At 40.1% G+C, this 19,465-nt stretch overlaps 1 protein-coding gene across 4 annotated transcripts in view; it reads right to left on the bottom strand.

The window, feature by feature from the left end:
* The window catches only part of FER1L6 (fer-1 like family member 6), an 82,893-nt gene that overhangs the window by 27,278 nt on the left and 36,150 nt on the right, over nucleotides 1–19,465 (bottom strand). For all 4 annotated transcript variants that reach the window (XM_072924987.1, XM_072924989.1, XM_072924988.1 and 1 more), the window contains exons 12-24: nucleotides 19,262–19,370; nucleotides 17,338–17,518; nucleotides 14,267–14,387; nucleotides 12,886–12,986; nucleotides 12,128–12,218; nucleotides 11,213–11,332; nucleotides 10,008–10,160; nucleotides 8,545–8,731; nucleotides 7,876–8,000; nucleotides 5,135–5,269; nucleotides 4,435–4,584; nucleotides 943–1,053; nucleotides 164–325 (exon numbers count right to left, since the gene is read on the bottom strand). In XM_072924987.1, coding sequence (XP_072781088.1) covers nucleotides 164–325; nucleotides 943–1,053; nucleotides 4,435–4,584; nucleotides 5,135–5,269; nucleotides 7,876–8,000; nucleotides 8,545–8,731; nucleotides 10,008–10,160; nucleotides 11,213–11,332; nucleotides 12,128–12,218; nucleotides 12,886–12,986; nucleotides 14,267–14,387; nucleotides 17,338–17,518; nucleotides 19,262–19,370 — 1,746 coding nt within the window. The remainder of the gene's footprint in view (nucleotides 1–163; nucleotides 326–942; nucleotides 1,054–4,434; nucleotides 4,585–5,134; nucleotides 5,270–7,875; nucleotides 8,001–8,544; nucleotides 8,732–10,007; nucleotides 10,161–11,212; nucleotides 11,333–12,127; nucleotides 12,219–12,885; nucleotides 12,987–14,266; nucleotides 14,388–17,337; nucleotides 17,519–19,261; nucleotides 19,371–19,465) is intronic.

Here is a 19,465-nt window from a genome sequence, read left to right as displayed (position 1 = left end):
CTTTTAAAGCATTTTCAAATCAATAGCATTTGCACAAGAACTGACATCCCTTAGTAATTAATCAAGACACAGAAGAAATTATTTGACAAGAAAGGAAGATAATGGTAATTAACACCCTGTCTGACCAGAGAACAGACAGGCAAGGGCAGCATGCTGTACACACCACTTCAAACCAGTCTGCAAGGCCAGTGAAATTGGGATTCTTCTTGTAGCTCTGTATGACAGAGGATTTGACTCCTTTCCCTGCACACTCGATGAGAACCTGGGGCCGATCTACCGAGAGGAGCTGGACTTTCTTCAGCTCTCGAACCCCCCAGAACAGGACCTGTGGTGTGCAGAGAGAAACACTGTTAGCCTGCAGAACCCTGGCTTGGCATGGCTAGATGGGCTAATAAGCAGGTGGTGTGAAGGCTGCAGAATGAGTGGCAGTGATCATTGAGGCTGGGCAGCATCAGGCATTGCAGTGATAGGAAAAGCTGCCACTTTTCCCAGATTTCTAATATAAGGCTACTTTGGACACAAATTGTACAAGAGAGAAGAGTAGGGAAGGTGTAGACATTTGTACACAGGCAGGAGGAATTGTTTAGCTGAAATCAAGGACCCAGAAAAATCCTGCGAGATAGATAGCTGATGCCAAACTTCAGTTCCAGTGATGTCACTTGCAAGGGGAAGCTCTCCATCTCCTGTGGACACTTCCTTGGTTGCACAGAGTGTGGATCCAGCAGCCATGCTCTGCACAAGAGAAATCCCTTCCCAGCAGGTCAGGATTGAGACACAGCCCCACTGTTTCCCTCAGTGGAAGCACAGCCTTGCATGCCCTTATATGCTATTTCCATGTGAATCATATTGATCGAGTTTGTAAAATCATCAGTTATTGTTACAGTTCAAAAAGAGAATAAAAGGAGATGAGGTTAGGAAAGGGAAATAGTCAAAGTATCTCACCTCCACTCTGTATTTGCTTAAAACAGGCCGTATGTTAGCAGGGACTGGGTAAATCTGGCCAATATCTGGTGGATCCAGTGGGGGAAGTCTGTCTGGATCTGACTCGGGAATCTGAAAAATGAAGCAGTTTTAGCTCAGGCTAGTTTTTGGATGAATAAAATCAGTATTGGAAGTATATGTTGATAATGGCACATAGAACACACCAATTCAATCCATTTTATAAGACAAGCTGCAGAGCAGAACTGTTGTGCTGTGAAAGGAATGTGACTTGAAATGCTCTCTCTCATGCTGTGATGCTAAAACATATGGCAAAAAAAGTATTCAACAGATTGGTTTATGTGCATTTCTGAAAGAAGGGCTCTTTTTACCTAGTAGGACATAGCTTGCCCTAAAGACATGCATGTACTGAAGCATGGTAATTCTACGTACTAAAAATGGAAAGCATGGTGATTCTATTTAATAAAAATCCTGAGCAAAACTGCTTAGAAGACTTCCACAGGAAGATTATGGATGTGGTTCTAGTTAAAAAGAGCTGGTGAACAGATAGTGCACATCAGCAAAAACACACGTTTGCTGGAGAGACAATATTCTAGAGCTGCTATGGAATAGTGTTCCAGCATTATTGCATGCTCTCACTATCTAAAATCTTCCAAACTACCTCTCCAACATTAGGGCTGAGTCTTCTCTGTAAAGCCACTAAACTCTTGTGGTACTTCTATTCTTTATATGTGATTGTGCATGAACCTGCCCCACATTCAGGAGCATATTTGGGTGTACATGACAGCCCTGTTCCATCTGGGTGGGAGGAGAGCCGACTCCAGAGCAGCTTTGAGGTGTGACCACCTCTGCCTGTTGCTGTGCTTCAGGCTTTGGTGCACCTTCTGTGACAAAGCTCATTGGCTTCACTTCCCAACACCTTCCTTATTTTTAAGTGTGTATCTATGACCTTCTCATTCCATAACAGGACAGATCTGAAGCCTGGCCTGATTTAGAAAATTCCTACATAAAACAGTAGAAGCCAGCACCTGATGCTGAGTCCTGCCAGAAGCTCAGGCTGTGGCAGCAGGGAGCAGCCTACAACAGAGCTGTTCTCAGCTTTCATGTGAATCGTGGTACCTAAGGAGTACTGATGTGCAGCTTCTGGGAAAAGAAACACAACTTCTGGAGTGCAGCAGTGCTCCTAAGCTGACTTGTCACTACTGAGAGGTGAAGCAGGTGAGATACAGCTCTCAAAGGGTCTTTGAAGTTGAAGTCCTCTGTTTCATTTAACCAGGCAATCTGTCTATGCATAGTTGTGTAGGAGTCTAATTACTATGAGGGAGAAAGGATGTGTTCCTTGGTACCTTGTAGGTGGAGGAAAAAATGGGTGGAAAATATAATATCTAGAATAGCACCTGCAGCAGAGGTGAGTATTCACATAACTACCAGCAATAATTCACATAATTAGCAGCAATAATTCACGTGCACATGTGATCTACATTTTATCAGTAAAAATCCAAAGCAATTAATTTAATAACTTCAGAGAAAAAGAGGTGAAAAATTATCTACTACTCAAATGACAGTAGAGTGAAATACCTGCATGAAGGTTTACAAAGGGATTTTGCTTTTTTGATTTAAAAAAATCAATAAACCCTGAGCTCATTCTGAGCAAAAGCAAGACTCTCAGTATCCATTAGTCCGTATTTTTTTAGTGCACTCTTTCTCTGAATGCCAGGATGCTTCATTGTAAGATTAATTTTATTCCTTCAGCAAGACACAGCATTCATTTTGAAAGCAGAAAGGAGCATTCACTTCTTCACAACACCAAACAGTACCTGCAGATCAAAGTTGTCAAGAATGCTATGTCATAGGAAAAGTTATGGGTTCAGAATGAGAATAAATCAGTGATGAGAGAGGGGTTTTTTTCCTTCCTCACACAGAGCACCATGAGGAATCTCCTGATGTTGGAAAAAACCAAGAGTATACCAGCTCTTGGAGTACTTTGAGGCCAGGCAATTTCATTTCATGAAAGAAAATTAAATCTTGAAATCAGAGAACAAAGTGTAACAAACCCTCTGGAAAGGATATAGAATGAAATAAAATGCAGTTGAAAAAAATTAGAGGAATTTTGGAAAAGGACTGAACACAACAAAATGGATTGTGATGAAAGGAGGTGCACTGGAAAGAACCAAAAGAGGCCAAATCATACTCACTGAAGTCCTGAAATGAGGAACAAAGTGAAACAAAGAGAGAGGAGAAGAAATTGATGAAAGTAAATGCTTGGGAAAAAAAAGCCAAACCAAACCAAAACAAAAAACCCCGAGAAAATTCTGATAAAAAGTGCAAGCAGCACAATGGAATGGGATGACATGAAGTACAGGAAAATGGACCAAACTTTGCCAAATGGGTACTCACTGAAATTGCAAGATTTAATTTCCTTTCATGAAATGAAGTTGTCAACTTTCTAGAGAATTCTTAGGAGTATATTTGAATATATCCCCTAAATGGTGTTTCTTCTTTATCTCAAAAGATAGTAAAACAAAATATAATATATAATTTTTTTGTTCGCCAAAAAGTGAAATCACAGAAAGCTTCACTCACACCTCTATAATTCCTTAGACTTAAGCCACTGACAGTCTGGGACTAAGACTGGACCCAGCCACACTCAGGCTCCTCTCTGAGAAGCAGTTTAGAAAACAAGAGGATCCTTTCTGCACCTTGTGACTTGACAGGAGGGCTTCTCTAATGAACTTTGTCTGAAGCTCTCACTCTCTCCTGTGACACCACCATAATAAGGAAATAGTCCACATGGTGTTTTATTTCTGGCTTTCACCAAAGACATAAATACCTATCATGATTAAAAGCCTGTTTTATCTGTAAAACGTTATGACATTCCACATTTTTCCCATTTCGGATTTCAGAATAAACTGTTGTAGGTTTTCAGCAGATGGAGGTTACCTTTAACTGGTGGCTCTGCAAATTTCAGTGAAATTGCCTGAAATTCCAGCATGATAGACCCCAGTCCTGCATCTACCAGGACTGAATTTTCCTTTTGTCTTGCCGCTGGAAACCACGTAGTGTTTCTTTTAATATAGTAGGGGTATCTAAAAACTCAGCCTCCCTAATCCAATCATTATTATTTACTATTTCGTTTCCCTAAGAGTGAAAACAGTATTGGGAGCTTCAAGGCTGGTAGTCAGGGCCATGTGCTACTCCAAACAGCAGGTCATTGCAATGGCAGTGGGATTTTCACAGTTTCTCAGGCCAGAGAAGAATTTAGGGCAGGGCAAGTGACAGGCAAAGGAGGCTTACAGCATGTGAAGGGCTGGCAGGGGTGGGTGTGTGTGGGCAGTGGCCCCTGATAAGGTGGAAGGGGTGACAGGAGTTGCATGGGAACTATGAGGCCCAATGGCTTATAGTTCCTATTAATTCAAGATGGTCATGCCTGATGCCATGGCAGCTTTTGTGAGCCCCAGGGTGTAAACGTGTAATTGTCAAGAAAGTCAAATTTACCTCCAGAAGCTCAAATGTGGCAAGAAGGTCTCCTCCTGAAAGACTTCCACAGTGCACTGGGTGGTAACAAAGTTTTGGTGGTTCATAGTATTGATGAGCAAGTCTCACCACAGGGGCAGCCACTGTAGACCCAATATATTCTGCCTTACCCTAAATAAAGGAGAATACAGGGGTCAAATGCATTTGGGTTTCACAATGGTTATAGGAGCTGAGATGATGCAGAGCTTAGTATTATGAAAAAAAAAACCAAAAAACCCTCTGAAGGGAAGTCCAAGGTAAGATGCAAAGCAGCTATGAAGAGGAAGAGCTGAGTACTTATTAGCTCTTCAGTGTACCCAAAATTTCTGAGGTCTAGATTTAATCAGGGAGACTGCATCAGAGTCTGCATAGTTTTTGACCCAGACTTAGAAACAATATTTACAGAAGTGTTCAAGGGACCTGGGGAAAATATGCTTCTGATTTCTGTAAGCTGGTCTTTGGAAGCAAGATTCACTTGGTGAAAAGAAAAGGCCACATCTTTGCAAGGCCATTTAGTGAATCTCAGGGCTGGTCTCAGATGTTAAACTGCAAACCACAGTAGCACTGAGCTCTATTCAGCAAGGTGATCCATTTAAAGGCTATTCAGTGACTCAGCTTTGCTTTCATGCTTGCAGTAGTTTGTAAAAGCCCAGGTTTTTAGTGAGAAGAACTTAGAGTTTACCACTGCATCATCATCATACAGCTCGATGACAATCTCCGGTGGGAACTGGGCGATCTCCTCTTTGTCACCATGAAGCACAACGCTGTTGAAAAGCAGTGTCTGGTTCCAGGTGGGGGATAAGGTCTGAGAAATGATCTAATGGAAGAGAGGAAATGTTTAATGAGCTGTTTGGTTGAGTGCCCTTAAACAGGGCATGTTCAACTGCTGGTGACCTCCTTGTCCACAGCCTGAACAATGCCATGTCTGAAACACCACATTTTTCAGCAGCTCCTCCCAGCCAGGAGATTATGAATCTTTTGCTGTGAGGCTGGTACCTCCAATTTCTCCATTTCCCTGTTTGCCTCACAAATCCCTAAAAGCAAATCAATACATGAAAACTGTGTAGACAAACTTCAATATTGAAGGAAAGCTGTTGGTTTAGGAAAGCAGGTACATGTCAAGTGCTATTAAATTAAAGCTTTTGCCTCAGCTGAGGCCAGTTATCCAGGGCACATCTTATTTTTAGTTCTGTGTAATGACACTTAACACTTTATGAAAAAGAAAGAAGATATTTTCATGAATCACTCATAAGAAATCAGAAGGTTTTAATTTGTTGTAATTTGAATTAGGTGGATGCTTATAGCATTTCCTCATAGAGAATGTTTTAACTGATTAGGCAGAAAATATATTTAACAAAGATAACAGTTAAAGAGGAAAATCGTGCCAACTGCAAAATTACTCATAACTTGCTATCATTCTTTTGAATGGGAATAAGGTTCTTTACCATTTATCGCCTCTTAACTGACACTTATGAAAACATGCAAGTTATCAGCTGCCATATTTTATTCAGGTAGTGAATAAACGTAACACTTCCGTGCCTGTAAACACCTATTTTTCCTGGGCCAAATTCTACTTTCCAGAATCTGGTGCATCTAGACACTAATTTAATTGGATTCATTCACCCTCTTCTATTAGAAGTTAAAATCACATTACCGGAAAAAAACAATTAATAACCCTGAGGCAGAAGTAGCACAAGCAGGCATTTACAATTTAGAGAAAGGCTTTTATTTTTGTTCCCTTTGGCACATGCAACAGAACTTGCTTTGCAACAGAATAAAATATCAGAGGAATATTAGAATTAATTAAATTGAAACAGTCTTCTGTGAAGTTTTAGTGGGGGAGGGGCTGGATAAGAGGGTTAGATATTTTTTCTGACGCAAGACTGTGTTTGGTGTGAAGCAAGATTACATTTGGCTCAGCAAGTTCTGTTTGTGGCATGATTATCAGAACTCCTGCCCAATTTAAACTCCAGGGTAATTGTAAAGGGACCTTTGAAAGTAAGTCTCCATGTTCTATGAGGGACCATCCTCCTGCTCACTTGCCCAGGCTGTACTTCAACCCTTCTTGCTGAAACTCTTTAAAAGTTTCCACTTCTCTCTAGAGGCCCCATTGGAGCTTATTTGATCTCTGGAGTTTCCTGAGGGAGATGGGAGACCATTCCCTACTGGGCATATTTTAGCAGCCTTTAAGTCTCCTACCTCCCTGTTTCCTGCTCATTTCCATTTTAATGCTCTAAAAGCACCAATTTGCTTTGCCAGATTCCATCACAAAGGGCTGTGCTGGCTCACAAGGCTACAGAAGCCATAGAAAGGTCTTCACTCTGCTCAATGGCTGAATGCGCAGGCTGGAGGAAAAGAGAACCACGAGGGTTCCTCCTTACACCCACATTGATACCTAGCAATGACAACAGTCCAAAACACAGAAATAAAAATGTGAAGAAAGGTACACGGATGTCGGAACTCAAAATGTCCCTCAGACATTTTTAGAGGTTCCAGGCCTTGGTCAGAAGCATTTTAGACCCTGGCAAGCAGATGAAAACAGCTGTGATCTTGAGTTTGAACCATGGAATGAATTACCAACTTTGAAGGTGGAACAAGCAGTCACAGAGGGTTAGATGGTATAGTAAAAGTAGTCACAAATTAGAGGGTAAAATTTTTTAGTATTGTACAGGGGGGTTTTAACACCTGTACAGGGGGGTTTTACTTTGTACAGGGGGGTCAGGAGTTCTAAGATGGAGGAAAGTGGACCTGATCCTGTTCTTCCTCCTTCTTCTTCCTTACCTCCATGTTCTTGGTGATGTTGGCATTTTTCTATTGGTTTAGGCTGGGGACACACTGTTCAACGTAGATGATAGATATTGGCACATTATTGTAAATATAGTACACGTAATTTCTGGTATATAATGTTTGTACCATCCCACTGAGGGGCAGAGCCCCACACGCTGCCCTGCAGGACAGACCTGCGGCAGGGCAGCAGAACTTGTTATAGATAAGCAAAAATAAACAACCTTGAAAACAGCACAGACGAACTATGGCTTCTTCTTTGGCAACGGGGCAGAAAGACAGAGACTTTCTACAATCTCGGAATCACCAACACCCACAGATTCCGACACACGTACTACGAAGCCCCAGTAGTCCCAGAGAATGTGATATCTGAGCTAAAATAAGCTAGTATTGCTGCACCTCTTATTGGAGTAGTGAGTAACACGTAAACTTTTGCCTGTTTGCAATGGACTTTCAGGATCTGCTCTTTAAGAGCAGGCATCTAACTTTTCCTGCTAGGTCCCTCCTTGCAAAAGCAACATTTTCCCTTTTCATACCTTAAGTGTTTAAAAACAAACAAAAACAAAACAAAAAAAAAATAAAAAAAAGAAAAGACAAGAAAAAGAGTTTTCAGTCATCAAAAGAGGCTTTGGAATTTACCTTTGTGGTCTGGCAGCGTGATGTGAAAGTGACTTTTGCAAAAGGATCAGAAAGCCCAGTGCTGTCAGCGGCAATGAGCCCCCTGGCCTGGTACATGTGGGCTCGCAGCTGGAAGAGGTGCGGGGCTGCATCATGGCAGAGAAAACAGCAACATCAGCTCCATGGAAACAGGGCAGCACACGGGCAGGAGGGGAAGAGCCATCAGCTGCTCTCCAGCCAGGATCTGACAAGGGAAGCTGTTCCTAGTGCTGTCTCACTTAAGAAGCACCTGAGACACTCAGAAGTTATGCAAGAAATATGAATTCACTTAAAATCAATTAAGTAGGTCTCTACTGCAGGGCTATTAAGTGCCAGTTTTTATCTCCCGTCACTTTTTTATCTACTAGGTGTTCTATGCATCATCAGGAGAACTGAGGGATGCTTCCTCTACAAGGAGAGGGGTCCATGGGACAGGGAACAGAAATTGCAAGTGAACAAGTTCCTTCTTTCCCTGATATCTATAAAGTGTCAGTGGCAGAACTGATGACTTGGCAATGAAGCCAGCCTTTTCTGATGAGAAGAAGCAAAGCCATCATCATCTTAGAACAGTTACTTTATACAGGGGTTGTGCCACACTGAACTAGAGCTTTTGGGGCCAATTATTAATAGAGAGAAGAAAGAGTGCCTTACTTTTATACAGCAGGCAAGCAGGTGAGGGCAGCACACTGTGCCCTGAGCTGGTGTTAGATGGCAATTCAATCTCATATCCTACAGGCAAATTCTCCATGGCACTGTGGGCATAGCTGCTAGGTCCAAGCCATAGGTAGATGTCCACCTTTGCCTGCACAGTCCAGCCCAGAGGGCGCTTGCCTGGGAGCTGAAGAAAAAATCCAGTGTTACCAACAAGCTCAAGAGAGGTGGCTGGATGCAGAGTCTTACCAAGCCAGAATAAAATAAAGAAGCGTTCTCTGAGCTGATATACTGATAAATGGCATTTCTTCACAGTGAGTGGCTCTGAAACTCATTTAGCACAAGAAACTTCTGTGATTCTTAGGGAAGGAATTAGTAGTTTGCTCAACTAACAGTCTATGTAAACTGCATACTGCCTAACATGCACAGGTTTGTGCAGACTATCTTACAGCTGCACACATATAAGTGCTATTTTATGCCCTATTTTGCCCAGACTTCAGCCCACTTTCCATTTCATGCAGGTATCCAGTAATTAGTCCCATGTATTACTAAAAGTATTACTCCATTGGATAGGTCAGAAAACATTTCCACTATAAAATATTACTAGTCTTGACCTATTATTTCCTTTTTCTTCCTTCTCACTTCATCTAGATCTGCTAAGTTCAGAGTTTAGTATTGTTTGTTCCTAAGGTAATTCTTGATACTGAAGGGGCTGGATAGTTAACTGCAGAATATTTTATTTCATGCAGGAAAATAGTAATTTGCTTAGCAAGTACCTATTTATCTGCTCTTTAGCTCTGCTTTATGGGAGTATTCCCAGAAGTCCAAGGTGAAAACCCACAAAAAACTCATTATATGAAGTTACTCTGGTCTGGAGCATTTGAGTTTTTTCTGATGATCACAGTAACAATTACACTGCATAATATTCCACTGTAGGTCACACTGCTTTTGTAGGTGTATATCCACTAGGGCTTTCCTTTATCATGAATAATCCCCTAACAGTACTTTGGACATATATTGCGCAAACTTAAGCATGTTTTAAATAGAAAGTATAAATAATTCCTGTATTACCCCTGAATACTTAGGTTTCCTCACTGGATTGCTGAGTGCTGATCTCTCACCAGTCTCCTCACAGGCTTTTGTGTGCTGCATTCTGATGTTTTGTCAGCAAAGAGGCTGTACCTTTTCTATTGTTTATGTATACAGACATTGATAAACAATGTTTTATACTTGCTATAACAAGTAGGGAATTAATTACTCATACATCAAAAGCCTAGCAATGATAGAGTGATTAAAGAATGACAAGCATAAATGTAAGAAGCGAATATTAATAAATGGTAGATACAAATCTTTACATATTTTTACATTACAAGGTTAATCTGTAAAATATTGTCCCTGTAAGAAATCTGAATACCAAATGCTCCCCAGGCATTACCTGTGTTTGCAGTATGCCACAGACTTACTTTCAGGAAATGAGTTTTAATCTTCCCACAGTCCTTGCCTCTCTGCTCTTTTGCTGGGGAGTAGAGTATGCTTTTCGCTGGGACTCTTGAATATGCAACTCTTTTGTTGTTGCTGATCATCCAGATGAACACATCAGGCACTGTATTCTGTGGCTGTTAAATGAGGCATATTGAACTAAAACTGAATTCTTTCTATGAGCCACCACCATCATATTTTTGTTGAAATACTCTTGCTAAGAGCTGATGCCCTCATGGCTCCTATGGAGTGGCAGATATGCCTCTGAACTAGACGAAGCTTTCAGTTCATGCTTTGCAGTCCATACCTGAATTTCTATTACAGCTGAAGGTAAGAGCTTTGTAGAGTGATTAAGGATTACTTCATAAGTAATTTCAGGAGAAACTAAAATTAAGAATCTGGGAACGGCTCTGTCCCAGGAATTAACTTAATCACAGACCACATAAGTAACTACCATGGAAATATCACCAATTTCATCTATACCAGCAAACCAAAAAGGACCAGCACCGGGCTCAAACACTGGCATATGATCATCTTTCCTGCTTGTGACAATGCTCAGTGAGACTGCCTTGCCCTGTCTCAGATAATGCTCCCCAAACAAAGCTTCAGTGTGTTTTGAAGAAAAGACCAGCCAAGGGGCTGCCCCCTGAAGGAGCTGTAAGCAGGGTCACTCTGTTTTAGGAAGGAAGAGAATTTGTGCCATGCCACTGTGCCACTTGCTCTCTGAGCCAGAGTAGCCATGGCCCTCTTTGGTTTGCTAGCACAGGCAGCTCCCAGAGGCACAGCTTTCCAGTGGCTGGATTTTGGCCCAACCAAATACATCAGTTTTTCTGTTATTCTCAGGCTAAATGATATAGGCACCCCGAGCTCATATAAGTCCAGATTTATACAGGTGTCCATACAGGTGCAGACATGAGTTAATATCAGAAAGCTGGCTTCTCCAAGCCACCAGGTATGGGATGACCTTATTTAAAAAATATATCTGTAGTGCATCCTCTCCATATCACACAGCTCCACACTTCCTACCCTGGTTTGATAACAGCTCCATTTAATGCAAAAGAGAATAAGGACCAGATATCTGAAGGAAAACTCTTTGGATAACCAAGCCAGAAGTTACTATTCACATGGGATTATGAAAATCAAAGCCAAGTCCTAGATTTTAAATTTTTCTGAATTCTGTGTGGATTACCTCATCAGCCAAGAATCGAATTTTATCTATAAAGCTCTGAGTCTCACGAATCATTTCATCCACTGGCATCTTCTTTTTCTGCTGCTGAATGATTCCCTTGGCATCACTGGACATTGCTTCCTGCAGTGAGGAAATACAATATATACTCTCCATCTGTTATTAAGTAGTTTGAATTGAAAGAGAAACAGTCTTTGATTCAATTTGAAAAGAGAAGATGGGAGACACTATTTTCAATGGTTTTTGTCCCAACAGAAACTGATCAACTCTTTGGAGCTGGACAACATAAAAATTGAATTTTGCCCATTTTGTCATTGTTTGTCTGTATACTGCATGTATGGAAGTCCCAAAAAACATGAGATAGCCACCTAGAATTACCAAGCCCTGATCCAGACAGAAGACACAATCTTTTGTGCTACAAACAGTAAAAAAAGGTAATAAATATTCAGATGACCTCCACCCAGTTTGGTTTCTTCTCACTTGTTCCCTGGAGGAGACTACTAGGTCCAGTAAGGTCCTCCTCCTAAGGTCCTTACAAAGGCCAGACTTTGCTAGACTTGAAGCTGAGCACCACCACGGTAGTGAGATGCCTGACAGCAGTGTAAATTTGGTGCTTTTCCACTGAACTCTGCATCATTCCATGTTAAGATACATGGACAAGAAAAATAATCTCATTATTAAAATGATTTATTGGTATTTAAAATCAACATCTTCTGATTCATTTTAGTGTATCTGACAACTCTTTATTAAGCACAGTGGGATTTATTAAAATAAATGCTCATGGATACTGTATTCATATGAATTTCAAAGCATTCCCATATGAAAAAAAATAGGAAATAAAATAAGAAAGAAACCAAAGCAGTGTGCTTTCAGTCATCATCATTGCATCAATGCTTATGGGAAAAGAACAGCACATACCAGCTCTTGCTTGAACAGCATGAGCCTCTTTTTGTCCAAAGCAGTGCACTTCAACCCTTTGGGTTTCTTTTCGGCAATGACCATGAATGCCCTAGGATACAGGAATAACAGGGGGTTTAAATCTGTTATATTTTTTTTAGTGTGAGGATACTAATGTGCTAAAATACATTGGAATGTTCTGTGTCCGCTGCAGTACATGAACCAGAAGACAAAGGTGCTGAAAATCTCTAAAATATTATGTACCTATAAGATTAAAGGAACAGAGTCCAAAACCTCTGCACCACACTTCTCAGAAATGGATTAATAATATCTAGAAATAAGGGCTTATATCTAGTTTGAGCCAAATCATGTCATTTGATACAGAGCCCACTGGATCTATACCAGTATGTGGCATCCTTTGTTTTTATATTAATCATGGTTGGTTTTTTTTTACAGTGTATCTATCACACACTTTATTAAATCCTACTTACCACCCATAGAACATATTCTTAGAGTTCTGAAAGCCAACATAATATGGCAATGATTGGCAATCTATCTATTGTCAATACTGAATATGGAAAATAACAATAAATATTTTCTCTGTCTAAATAGAAACTGCAATTTGGGAAGGTCTTTGCTTTTACAGCAAAAAAAAAAAATACATAGCTCAGTAAGTCTACTGTACTTTTTAAAAATTATCATCGATTTCCTTATCTAGCCTTAAATTTGTAGCCAACATTAAATTTAATTTTCTGTATGCATCTAGTAGAGATTATTACCTGCTTTGATTGATAAAATCATTTAGGGTTTTCTTCATTTTCTCCTCAGCTGCAGTCTCTGAAACCTTGATCAAGTCCTTTACTTGCTCTAATGATTCTTCCTATGAAAAACACATAAGAAAGCCATTATGCACAGGAGAACACTTTGTCATTCTGTCGGTGTTACAGTGCTATTTATGACTAGCAAGAATGAGGGAGGCGATTTTGTGGCCTGACAGAAAGAACCTTTGATATATCACTATACTTGAAGTGCACAGAGAAAAGACTCTAGCAGCATGATATATTTTAACCTTTTCTCAGTCTTTCCAATTACTTGTCCAAGCTATTACTGCTTGGAGCAATTTTGTGTTCTTAGTTCTTTGAGGAAGATCAATAATTTGGAAATTTTTTCCACTAGGTAGAAGGAAAAAAAAGTTCTTCTTGGTTCTGTTTCTAAACTTGCTGCTTAACTTTAGCAAGGTTCTGGAATTAATATCTTAAAATTCAGTGATCACTTGAATCCATATGTAAGGTCCATCACAAAACCTACTGTTATCCATGAGGAATGTAGTCTGTTCTTAAAAGCTAAAATAAATATCTGGATTTTCAGCAAGGCCTGTGGGTGTTGGGGTGCACTGACAAACATTATCTCTCCACATACATATATTCAGGTATTTAATATTCAGATACCTGAGTTCAAAATGTTTAGTTATAAGTCATTGTCTACTCCTGCTACAGCCTTGCATAAGTGTGACTTCAGTGATGTTGGTCACGAGATTTATATGGATAAATGAGGGATGAATCAGACTCTTAATCTGAGTGCCCCACATTAAAATATTCAGCATTAGGACTCACTTTAAAAAACCCTAAAAAACAACCAAACCTACTTTCTTGAGACTGTTGATAGTCAGCTTTAAACAAAGGTAGAAAAAAAAACATCATTGTGGGAAAACACTGTGACGAGGACATGAGAGTGACTGCCCATGAGATGATGTGCCTTTCTGCGTCTGTCAATGTTTTAGGAAAACGAAGAGAAAATATTGTCCTTTAAGGAGTGCCCAGTATAAATATAAAGCAAGAAGACATTAGAGGAAGAGCCATAGGAGACAAAATTACTCTGTTTCTCATAGTTTAATTATTTGAATGCTTTTACAAAGAATAAAACATTGCTGAGGAGAGAAAGCAGACCTATAGCCAAAAATAATTGTTGTGTTCAGGAATACTTGAGCAGCTCTAATAGTTCAAAGCAATCTGGAGGAAATAAAAATGTATCAACTGCTTTCTCACAAAGGGAACAAGAAATGCAAATGGGAGAAATTTTGAGGGTCTGATTTGGGAAGTGTGGCCTCTCACTGCCACACTTTGCTGAATAAATGAGCCTGGGAGGATGGTTGCCACTTACCAGGTGATCTGCCATTTTCTCAAGAGTGTTGGAAGAGTACAGCCGAAAGGTCTGGCTGCCCCAGCAGCTTTTCACACAGATACAGGGCTTCCTCTCATCATATGGCAGGTACTGGTAGTTCCTGTGGAAACAAGGTAGGGAGCAGATCATGAAGATGACAGAGCAGGTCAAGGGGTGGCAGAGCAAAGAAAAGTTGTTTGGTGCTCTCACAGCATAGAAACTGTAGGCACAACAGGATGTGCTCTCACATGCTAACAAGTAAATCCTGGGAAGGGCAAACACAAACACCAATTATGCTACCAGTGAGATCCTTGAACAGAAACAATTTTAAGCCAATGGATCTAATTTCAGTGCTTTCCAGGGTGGGAGAAAAGCCAAACAAAAACACATTCAGGGAAGCTCTGAAATACTATTAATAGTGGGAAACTACAAGCGAAAAAGGAGCAAAGATTAATATCTGATCACATTTTCAAAAGCAAAGGTTCCACACACTGCAGAGTGGGAGAGCCATGGCAGAGTCTCAACACCACATTCCTTTCACAAGATGCTCTGTTTCAGAGCATTCCATGTCAAATCTTGACCTGCAAGGCCTGCTTAGTAAAAGTAATAGCAAACTCATAATAACTCAGTGATAAAATGCATCCACTGGTCTCTCTTCTCACACTTTTGATTTAAGTCCAAGTTGTCATATTGACTCTTGTAACTCTGCTTTCCTTGTGTGTTCAGCTGCAAGGGTGACTTGCACTGAAAAAAATGAGCAGGAGGCCAGCATAACCAGAGTCTCTGCAGACCTGCCACAAAGCTGATGTTCTGATTAGATCTGCAGTGGGTACCATGCCAAGTCCATGTACCTGATAAGCATATTGTCCTCCTTTATACAAATACTAGAGCCTTATGAAACTTCATTGCTCAGCCACGCTGGATTTAGCAATAGAGGTCTCCTCATCCTCCATACCAATGGTGGGACAGTGGAGACCTTTTAATGTGTATGAACATTTGCAAACCACTTCATGGTCCTCTGGTCATGGCTCTAATGGGCTCAGATAATCTGAGTGATTTCAGAGAGAACTGACCACATGTGTTAGATCACCAAGCCAAGACCATGGAAACCAAATCACTTTTTGTTCTTGAGTGTCATATCAATGACTCCAAACTTCCACATCCCAAGGAGGTTTATGTGTGAATTTTTTCCATTTAAAAAGATTAATATCTTCTCTATAACTTCATTTTCCTGCCATATGTGATATCAAAAGAGAGAGAATTTTCCATTTACTTTCTCTTCAATAACCTACAAGGTGAGGATTACCCATTGAATTTGGTGCACAGCAGAGCTACACAGGCCTTGGGTGTCATTAATTCTGGTGCTTTCAGAAGGAGAAAATCAATTCAACCACCTCCCAGGGCCTGAACTTATTAACCTGAAATTCATAGACCTTATGAACCTTTTCATTTGATTTACTAAGAGTATATAGCCATTAAAAAATTCAAATGGAAAACTGAAAATTCATGTCTATTATTCCTACTATTACAATTTTGAGGAATTGCTTTTTCAGTTTTAGCTTATCCTTAGTTTAAGTTTTGACATAAATGTGGAAAACTCCTGGGAGTTTCATGGTGTCTGCTTTAGAAGTCTTATTGTTCTGCCTGTTCCTTTAATTAGTTAGTGGTTTTAATCTCCAAAATACACTCTTCTTTTTGTTTTTCATTGTTCATTTATGAATCTAAAATGCAGTTGATCTAAGGTACTAGATATCCCATTAAGTATTTATTAATACTAAAAATATCCAGTGGTGAGACCACCAAGACATCATTATGAGAAGACAGTGAAAAACTCATTAATTGGTATCTGTGGCTGACCAAGCTGTTTTAAACAGCACAGGAGGGAATAAAAAATTCAGCATTCTACATAAATTTGAGGAAAAGGGATCTTTAATGAGAAAAAAACTTTATTAATATTGGAGCAAGTCAAGAAGCAAATAGCTGATTTGAAGAGTAATTTATTCTTTTACAATGGTTCTTTAAATCTAAATTCCTGTTAAGGGAAAACTAAAACATCTCAGCTTCTCTCAGGGAAGATAATAACCTTCTGCATGTACCCAAATTTGCAGTTCTGTTAACAAGGAAAGGCAACTGTCTTTCTATCAAGCACTGATAGAAAGTGCTTTTCTCCTCTCTTTTTTTACTTGCTGCAAAACCAGAATTTTTTACCACAATATTTTCATTCTTGTTTTCCTTCACTAGCTCTTATTTCATCTAAGTGCGCCATTGATTGCAGAAAAGAATGAAAGTGCTTTTTAAATTTAGAGACATCCAGAAACCAAACAGATCCAGGTCAATATTTTGCTCCTGGTCTTTATATCTTCATACTGCTTGGCCTGCTAAAGGAAGGAGTGCCATCTAGTCTTAGCAGTCACCAATACCAGGGATTGTTCTACCTACCAAAACAACAACAAAAAATTATTTTTATTAGCATCTTTCAAATGAATTAAACCTTTGCAATTCTGTTTATAAACAAGGTTATTTAGAAGAACTTTTCTGCAGGTTTTCATCCATTACTCAATTTCTTTTCTCAAAGCCTATTTCCTCCTACCTCTGTTACTACTCGCTATTTAAATGTGTATCTGTAATTATTAGCTCTAGAAAGTGTTCTGGGAAGGTGACTCTGCCTTGACCAGATTTCAATATTTCTCATGTGACATTGTGCTTCTGGAGCTGGACACTGGCTGGGTGTTACTTGTGACCACAGTGTGGGACCCTAAACCAGGGGTGGCACTAAAGAAGTTGTATTTTGCTGTAGCTTTCCAACTGACAGCTGGTGTGAGACACAACACTTTCAGAAAGGATTCAAGGGCCTAGGAGGCCAAGATTAGATGCATATAAAATAGCTCTGAGCCTGTTCATTTCAGTGAAGACAACAAAATTTACTGTTGTGAAAGATGTAATTGAGGACCTAAAAGCCTCCATTTCACACAAACTCTTTAATGCTGCCTGGGTTCATCAATGTGTCCCACAAGATAATAAAGTAAGAACCAGAATCCTACATGATGAGGTTTTGAAACACAGATCCTCACCTGTTCCCACCTGTGATAAGTGGCTTCTCAGGGGGTGTGGTAGATGCCAGGGGTAATCCAAGGTCATGAGAAATGTCATCTTCCCCCTCATGCAGAAAATTTTCTTCTGCTTCTCCATCATGTGTCTTCTTTTTCCCTCCAGCTCCTGCTGACACTCCATCAGTAGTACTTCCAAAATTACCTAGAGACCCAGGGTTACAGGAGATGTCTAAATTGGAGGTGGCAAACATGAATGAGATTTTTAAAAAAGAAAATGGCCAGTCATACCAGCGGAAAATCTTTGTCCCCTCCTGTTCATTCAGCTGTTTTAACCACACCACAGTTTATAAATGTAACAGGTTATGTTTGTCCCTGGAATATCAGGTTCTAGAACAATGCTTCCTTGCCTGTCCCATGTGACATATACCCAGCATATTACATCACTTAGTGATGTGATCCTCTGATTGCTGACAGGACCTTCAACTTTTGGTAAAGAAATTCAGAAACCAAAACAATACTGCTCTTGATACTTCTATACTCAGGAGCCCTGATATGGGATTGATTCACACAGAAAATGTATGTCTTCTTCATAATATATGGATGATCATTTCAAAGTGTGATCTCAGAAGGGATAGACTCTTTTTCAGACAAGTAAATTTTCTACATTAGGGTTGCAGAGTTAGTAATAACAATGCTTTGAAGCCTCAGCTGCAGGCCTAATGCCAGACGACTCTGCTAATGATACAATATTCTTCCCTAAAAAGATTTTGCCTTAAAGGGCAATTATCAGCCCTGGGAAAGAGGTACATCCATCAAACTGATAATTACAGATTTTAAAAGAGACAGGCAGAAAACATTCCCTGCCGGAGAAGAATGTGCTGAATCATCCCATATGACATCCTGATCTGGATTTTTGCTTCAGCCTTTCATGTAAATAATGATAACTGGCCAAGTTTGGGTCCAAATTTCAGCTACACAGGTGGCTAAGAGATGTTCAGGTCTAGAATTCAGGGCCAGATTAATCTTTATTATTAATTCTGACAAGAATCACTATAATTCCTTGCCCAACTATTTAAATTAGTTTCTTGTCATTCTCAGCTCAGCTTCCTGCTAAGTTTCAGCAGGAATCAGTATCACTCATTGATTCCCCTATTTTTCACAGCATCTCTGCCTGCACACATAACCTTATGGTTGAGCACAGTCATGGACATGAGCACAAAGACTGGAAGTGCCACTGTGCACCTGGACCCTTGGTGGATCTGGTACGGAGATAATCAAATCCCTGCAAGGGAAATTAGGCCAATTCAAGCTTCTCTCTCAAGAGAAAGTTCCTCTGCTTTGAAAGTATTAATGAAAATGTCTTCATTTTCTCTTTAATCTGCTTTGAGGGATAATTTAGCTCCATGATGAGGAGTTCATGGAGTATGGTCCTGCTTTCCCATGAAAGAGGAAAGGACTTACCAGGAGGATGCTAGAACAAGGTGGTGCCTGCAACTTGAGGCTTGGCTGTACCTCATCCCCCTGCCACACTCACAGACCCACAGGTAACTCACTGGGGTTGGCCAAGACAATGGATGGGGATTATCCCCCACAAAGGGCTCCCTCACAGCCAGGAACTGCTGAAATGGACATCACAGAATGAACTCTGCCTGAAGTAAATTATCTGAGCTTGATCTCCCAAGTGGTTAAAAGGGTAAACACTGGCTAAGTTGCTGTTAGGGGAGGGGATTTGCATTAATACAGGGCATTTGGGGAGTAAGACAGATAGACATCTGTATGTTCAGCTTGACTGTTATCCAGAGAAATGATAATCAGGGTTAACTCAAATGTAGGCTCTACTCTGAAGCTGATTCCTGAGCCCTGAGACACATCAGCCAGTAACAACTATCATCCCCTTGCTCCTGAGGCAGTCTCTCTCCTTTGGATAAGACCTTAACACACTCACCAACAGAAACCTCAAAGGTTATTGGCTTGTCCCCAAATTTTCTATCAATCATTGTGGCTTCAAAAAATGTCCCAAAGAGAAGGAATTCTTCAAATTTCTCTTCATAGATCTATTAGAGAAGAAGGAGGAAAATCGACATTTATTTTACCTTCTACTATTTTTTACAGCAAAAAGGAAAAGTGCAGCTGTTTTTTGTTGAATTTT

This window comes from Taeniopygia guttata, chromosome 2 (genome assembly GCF_048771995.1).
Source record: "Taeniopygia guttata chromosome 2, bTaeGut7.mat, whole genome shotgun sequence".
Lineage (NCBI taxonomy): Eukaryota > Metazoa > Chordata > Aves > Passeriformes > Estrildidae > Taeniopygia > Taeniopygia guttata.
Note: the sequence above shows the minus strand (reverse complement) of the source record. Positions and strands in the feature narration are given on the sequence as shown.